General features: G+C 44.2%; 1 protein-coding gene across 1 annotated transcript in view; it reads left to right on the top strand.

Annotated features, from left to right (window-relative positions):
• Positions 1-7,500, top strand: part of LOC124422575 (neurogenic locus protein delta-like) — a 28,023-nt gene that overhangs the window by 14,131 nt on the left and 6,392 nt on the right. Inside the window, exons 4-5 of the mRNA XM_046959226.1 lie at positions 2,842-3,093; positions 6,700-6,760. Of these exons, the coding sequence (XP_046815182.1) occupies positions 2,842-3,093; positions 6,700-6,760 (313 nt within the window). The remainder of the gene's footprint in view (positions 1-2,841; positions 3,094-6,699; positions 6,761-7,500) is intronic.

Genomic DNA, 7,500 nt, shown 5'->3' with positions numbered 1-7,500 from the left:
AATAAGAATAATAAGAATTTAACAAAAATAATGATATAGATTTCATATTTTATCTTTAAATTTTTCTTTTTCTTTTTTTCTTTTGTTTTTTCAATGAAAACATTTGACAATGGATGAATAGGATATGATAGAAATTCGTCAATGATCGAATAAATAAGTATATGTTTAGAATAATTTAGGAAATAGAAAGTGGAAGTTAGTACGTTTATATTTTTCATTTTGTACGAAGATCGTTTGGATTTCTGGTCTTTATCACCGAGATATTAAATCGTATACCGTTTTGTCGATGGTACTTTCTTTCTCTCTCTCTCTCTCTCTCTCTCTCTCTCTCTCTCTCTCTCTCTCTCTGTCTAATGTGCCTCGAGCATAATATAATACCCACAACGCGGAGGCGAAGCGAACCCTTTATTGCCGTGCGCTGCTCGGATGCTGCTTCCTTTCTCAGGCTCACACCCCTTCTCACCCTCTGTCTACTCTTCTCTCTTCCCTCCTCCTCTTTTCTCTCCCTCTCTCTCTCTCTCTTTCTCTCTCTCTCACTCTATCTCTTACACATATATAAACGAACACAAACACACATACACACATACACTATATACTCGCTTTTCGAGAGGCTACAAAATCTCACACAAATAATCGCATCCTTATTTAGCGTAGCTGTAAAAATTGTAGGTGAGTTTAGAAATATAAAATAGCTATTAGGAACTTAAAATTATCTAATCTTCCTTTCCACGATTGGAAACTATAGTGATATCCTTATAACCCGTAAACACACAAGCAGAGAGTCGCTTTGTCGACACTCACAAGGCTTACGTCATCCTCGATCATCGACCCTCTCTGTCTCTGTCTCTCTCCTCGTTCAGTTTCGATGAGGAGACAGTTGCGGTGATATGCAAGTCGTTCCAACACTCACGATGCACTCGACTCTCGAAAAGATCTAACCAAAACGAGAAGTTTAATCGATCGTTTCTATTCTGTTCTTCTATCAATAGCTTTTTCTTTTTTTTTTTTTAATGGTACATCAAGATAACATAAGCAGCAATCTACCAACCTTCTAATTCAATTCAATGCACTTTGACAACAGGTTGTAGAATAAATTTGGGTCGAAAAGATGAAACTGTAACGGTTAAATAGTCTCTATTGCATCATTGTTTAACTAAAGATAAGCTCGTTAAAGGATGTAGAAGTAATGCTACTACTGACTACCTGCCAGCTTCGGGCTATGCTTCGGCAATCGGCCGTTTCTGAATGAACAATAGAAAATTCCGGCTACTCACGGCACTCTGCCGTCGTTAATGAATACTTTGAATCGGACTGGCCTCGAGCTCACCGGGTGTTTACGAGCGGCGTATACACTGTGTGTATACATCCTCGCGGTCAATGGTCCAAGTTGTAAAAGATACAAGAAACAGTAGCTACGACAATAGAAATTTTGCTTCCTTCATTGTAAAAGCGATCAATGGCGTTAATATACATTGAGTTATTTATCTTTTCGATGTATTTCTGTTTAGAATTACAATCGTTGTCAAAGTATTGATCGAGTGTTTACTAACGTAAGTGTACTTGACGATCGAAAAACAATAAACAAATTTGTAAATATATACATATAGTGTACGTAATAATGGTAGCAGACGATGTTGTTGGATCCCATCGATATTTTCGGAACTCGTAAGAGCATCACCTGGGAAGAGGAGATGGGCCAGTAAACTGCTACCCTGACTCCCGTTTCGCCGGCAACGAAATGCTACTTTCCTTCTGAGAAGGAAGGCCGGTTTCCTCCTTTAACTATCCCAGGACACGCCATCGGGCAAAGTGTTTGTTCTTTTGTTGGGTTTTAGCTACCTTCAGTGGCGTAGCCAAAAGATCGATCTGCCTCGGGTCTCTTACAGTACTATTACATTTAGTGTTACGGAACGATTCGCCCTCCCCTCTCTCTCTCTCTTTCTCTATATCATCGAAGATCGATGAGAATCAACGAAGCCAGCCAGCTGGCTACTTCTTGCTAGGTTCTTGTTCTCGTATTGTTGTTAGTGGTGGTAGTAGTAGCGGTAGTTAGTATTGGTGATAGTAGTAGTAGTAGTAATCCCTGGCCCCCGCAAGATCTGCTGCCGTGAGACAAGACTTTTTTCGATGATGGTGCACCTGATCGAACCATCCTAATCTACGTGGCTATTATGATAATACGTTTAGACGGAAGGTTATGCGCGGGGCCCGTTTCTTCTCCTTCTTTCCTTTTGCACGCAGAAAACAGGTAACCAAGTGGGAGGAAGAGGAAGAGTGAAGAGAGAAGGACGAAGAACGCCTCTTTCCCAGAGGCAGAGAGCCAAAGAGCCACAATGTTCTCTCTCTCTCTCTTTTTCTCTCTTACTCACTCGCTCACTCACTCTCACTCTCTCTCTCTCTCTCTCTCTCTCTCTCTCTCTCTCTCTCTCTCTCTCTCTCACTGTGGTATACGCTTACTCTCTTTGTGCCGGATGCGCACCGCCAGCAGAGTAGCAATAGCGGACGAACGTCCGGCCTCTCCTCTCTTTCTCTTCATCACGCCCCTCACTCACGTTACTACTCGTCTTTTTCTCTCTCGAAGGGCCGGTACACTTGGAACGCATCATTGGTCGTCTCTCTGCCCCTGCTTGGGCTCCGCACGGCTAATTACCTCTTCTCTCTTTCGCTTTCTCTCTGTCTGTCTCTCTCTCTCTCTCTCTGTTTTTCTCTCTTTCATACACTCTACCGTACATCGCCAAAACTCGTCGTTAATTTGTACCTAATAATACCCAAACATAAACATGTTAAAAGGAAGTTAAAGGTTTCTCTTTTATCATTAATCGATATCTATGTATTTTGCAGAAAAGGTACTGATCACCAGGCTGACTACACAAAAGTGGCTGGACGTGGGCCCAGAATGGATAGAGGAAGAACATAGGAGTGCCCATTCACGAATGGTTTACGAGTATAGAGTGACGTGTGCGGCACATTATTATGGAAAAGGATGTGAAAATCTTTGCAGACCTAGAGACGATAACTTCGGTCATTATAGTTGCAGCCCTACCGGTGAACGTGTCTGTCTTTCGGGATGGAAGGGCGACTACTGTGCTACTCGTAAGTCTATCATACTACTCGTCATCTGACTTTATTCGTATCTCTCCCATCACGACTGCACGCGACTGGCGCAACCTTCATTCTTTTTGTGTTTCTCTCTCTTTTTTTTTTTTTTTTCTTTCGATCGTTCCTACCGCGATAAAATGCAAATCGTATGCGGTTCGTTTTGTTCACCGCTTACGCAACGCCATATTAAACTGCGTTCCGCGTTTGAAAGTAAGAGTAACCGATGGTACTCATAACGAGGCCCACCAGTTGATCTTGGTTCGTCTAGGCGGAGATTCACGAAATGAAATCTCCTTCTCTTCCTTTATTTTCTCGATCTTGTCACGTTCGAACGAATCCGAAAGCGAAGCTGTGCGCCGACGGCTTAGACCGCGAGAGACCAAACTCGGCGATGTCGGCGAGATTCTACGGCTACGGCATCGGCACGACTCGGTGTGTCGGCGCACCGGTGCAACGCCGGTGCAACGTCGGTGCAGCGAGCTGCTCGAGAACGTGCAGCAGCTTCCCACGCTTGGCTAGCGCGTGTACGCGAGACTCTCTCTGGTCTGGTCTCTGTCTTTCTCTCTCTCTCTCTCTTTCTCTCTCTCTCTCTCTCTCTCTCTCTCTCTCTCTCCTCCGTCTCGGCATCCTCTTTGTTGCTCTCCCGCTCACTCGCGTACCTGAGCCTCCCGTCGAGAGCGTACGACGAAGGCGTGCAGCCCTCGCCCCCGCCCCCGCTCTGATCCGATCCTTGCACATGCACGCGCTCCGACCTTTCTCTCTCTTTCTCTCTCATGCACACATATACACGTCAGAGTTCCTTAAGAATTGGCCGCCGAAAGAGATGCGCTGTATTCAGCGTTGCCAGTCGTATTAGGCATACCTTTTGATTCCTTTTTCTTCGAAAAATATTTCTCACCTGGTTCCAAATATGTTCTTTTACGACAGAGCTTTAACTCGAATTCGAAATCTGATAGTTGAATCGGAGGATTCGACGATTCTTTCAGTTCCATTACGACCTTGTAATTTTCTCAAAGTCTCCACCTTATTTCGTACGCAGTAACCTGTTCTTTTTTACTGTTTATTCAGCTCATACACGTATGTATGACCGTATTGGGCTCGTTCTAGTGTAACGGTTACGTAGAGAACATTGAGTTATAAGAACGAATAGGTATCTCATATCACGAGGGATCATCGAGGCGGAACGCAATCTCGTTTTCGAGGCTGTTCCTCGAGGCTGGAGACCAGCCGTTGGTAGCCAAGTGCCAAGGCGGAATCCAAAAACGCGAGGCTACTTCGATCTCACCCTTGATAGCCAAGTCAAGCTGAAGAAAGGTCTCCGATCGTGAACGTTGGCTATCGGTCGTTGCACCCTTTTCTTCTCGAGGAGAGCACGAGTCGACCGGTCGGCAAAGTTTGCGCATTGATTACTAATAGACTACTTACTCTCTTCGTTTCGTTACATTCCCCGGCATTCGAGGAATCATGAGTTCGTGCTCGGTTTCGCGAATCGGAACTTTCAAGAATCGGAAGGCGCGTCTCGCTTTTGTCACGCACTTCTTGTGCTGCGATCGGCCGATCTTTTCTCACGTCTCTCTCTCTCTCACTCTCTCCTTTTCTCTCTTTCTCTCTCTCTCTCTTTCTCTCTCAATCTCGAGAAAGAGAGAATACATAGATACATACTCACACAGGCGCACGCGTACCTATACACGAGATCTCGATAACACGATTGAACTCTTTGGTTCTAAGATTCTTTGAGTCTCCTCGATCGACGTGAGAAATAAAATTACGATCGAATAATATCGATTCGTTAAGAAAAAGAATGAAAAATGAAAAAAAAATAAATAAATAAAAATATAATAATTTATTGTAAAGAAAGACTCGTTAGAGAAGACATGTTAAATTCTAGAGTCCACTTTCCCCTTTTATGAAGCACATTCGCGAAAAGAATTTCGAAGAATGTCGAACGAAAAGTGGCAAGACGCGTTCTTTCGGAACGCATTATACCAGAACATCGAACTTTCACTTGCTAGCTAGAGGTGCTCCTCGATGTATAAAATCATCAATCCTCCTTCTGTAGTTTCATGATCGAAGGAAAGCGTGCTTACGAGCCAGAGAAAAGAGCTTGTTTGCGCACGAGCCATCATAAACTCGTTCATCGTTCTAACTCAATACTAAAGAGAAGAGACACAAGAGCAGCTGAGGTGCACGTGAGTTATTTTCCCCTTTCGACTTATCGTCGTAACAGCTACGTTTCTCGTTCGGGGAAGCGTCTGTGCGCAAGGGGTTAACGAGATATAGAAAGGGAGTTAGAAAGGGTAGGGGTGACTAGTAGTAGTTCGAGCTTGCACCACGAAGATAGCTTTCGGCACCGCAGACGGTCTCTTTCGGGGGTACTACGACGTTACATGGGGATTGCGGGGAATAAAGGCAGCTGCAACGCGAGGCCATGCGCGAGTGGGCCTGACAGCTGCTGCGAAGGTCGGTGCTTTAACCAACAGCTGCACCAAACTCACGTTCACAGTCCATTTCCATTGGCAACCTCCTCCCTTTGCTCCTCTTCTCTCTCTCTCTCTCTCTGTCTCTCTCCTCTCTCTCTTTCTGTCTCTCTCTCTCTCTCTCTCTCTCTCTGTCTCTGTCTCTCTCTATCTCTCTCTCTCTCTTTATTACTCTTCTTCTTCGATCCCCATACCACGACCTCGTCCTGCGTCCTTCCTCTTTAGGCGACGATATTTTTCCAAAGTCTTTCTCCGTCTCTTTATTATCTCCATCTACCTGCACAACTTTTCAGGTCTTTCCGCATTCGGCAAGTTCCCAACGAGCAAGGTGTGCAGGATATACAATAAGTACCCGCTCGGCAGGTAGTTCGATGAAAGAAAAAAAAAACTGGTATGTGTTTTTCTCGATTTTCTTTCACTCGGAAGCACTGATTCAACGCTTCTCAAAATCGGACCCCGGGTATCTCGTTGGGTCTATAAATACAATACCGTGTTCCATCACGGCGCTTCGACTCGTTGTTTATTTTGCTCGAGCTTCGCCGAATAGTTCTATCTTGGCGTTTTACTCGGTGCCAAGGTTATGGAACTCGGTGGCCCTGTCTCCGATCATCGACTCACCTACCTTCAACCCTTCCGAGCCGTTTTCTTTAGATGGATGACCCCAATCGAGGAGGGAACGTGCACGCAAATACGGAACTCGCGTAATCGAAGTAGTCACTGCCAACCACTCACAATTCCGCAAACATTTGCGGTTAGCCCATTCAATGTATACATATCTTTAGGAATGTTCGTTCCAGTTCTTTAAAAAGAGTACGATCGATTAGGATCTTATTTCGCTGTTCTTTTATGGTTCGGATACTTTATGGCTGATAGAACATTTAACATCTAATAATGTCGACTCTTTAAAAGAAACGAGACTGAACAATCGAAAGATTTCAATTCTCTTCTTCAACATTCCGTTCCATCGTAAATTATCCAACTCTCCGGTGACTACCATACGCGTGTGTATATGCATCGTATATATCGTAGAGTTGTACGTATCGCTCGTGCAGTCGTGAGGGACGCGATCGACCTCTCGCGGAGCGTTGCCTTAACCTTTTGGATTTTTTCTTACTCCTTTCAGCCCGCTGCCTGCCCGGATGCGACGAGCAGCACGGACACTGCAGTCGACCCAACGAATGCATGTAAGTATCTCCGCATACATACGTATGTACACCTAGTTTGCACGTTTCTCTACATATATGAGTGTGTAGATGCATATATAGGATGAGTCAATAACTATATTTGTGGAAGGAATTTTTGTTTACTTATTTTAAGGAAAAAAGAAAAAGAAGAAAAAATTCTAAAGCATTTCGTGTAATAGACAGGAGAAACCGTTAAAACTTTCTTATTGAACATTTTTTTTTTAAGTTAATTCGTGTTAAAATTAAAAAAAGAAAAAAAAAGAAAAAGGAAATAAAAAGTTCATTCATCTGGCAATAGTTTACCGACTCACCCTGTATATACCGACTTTCCTATACCAGTACCACGTTTCTCCGGGCTCGATGTTCCTTCCAACTTCTATACGCATTCTACACACACATGGACTATACATGGACACACGAACGCTTCTTCATGCTCGAAGAAGAAGAGGACGAAGAAGAATTCGAAGCGTTCGGCTCCTTTCCGTCGAACGACTCGGCCCGTTCGAAGGTGCCGATCGTTCCTAGCCAACGAGACGATTCTTTCCCATCCCCTTTCATTTTTCATTCTTTTTTCTCCTTTTTTTCCGACGTGTCGTTGAACCTCGCTATACATTACTCGCTATTTTCGAAATACACTTATTTCGGTTAACGCACGAGCGATCGTAACTTAGCGAGGGAAATTAGCGAAGGAAGAGACGAGACAAACCGCGAATCTCGGTCCGACCGGCGCTAACCCGGGC

The sequence above is a fragment of the Vespa crabro genome, chromosome 3, assembly GCF_910589235.1.
Source record: "Vespa crabro chromosome 3, iyVesCrab1.2, whole genome shotgun sequence".
Classification (NCBI taxonomy): domain Eukaryota; kingdom Metazoa; phylum Arthropoda; class Insecta; order Hymenoptera; family Vespidae; genus Vespa; species Vespa crabro.
The sequence above is the reverse complement of the archived record's forward strand: the minus strand, read 5'-3'. Positions and strand labels throughout refer to the sequence as shown.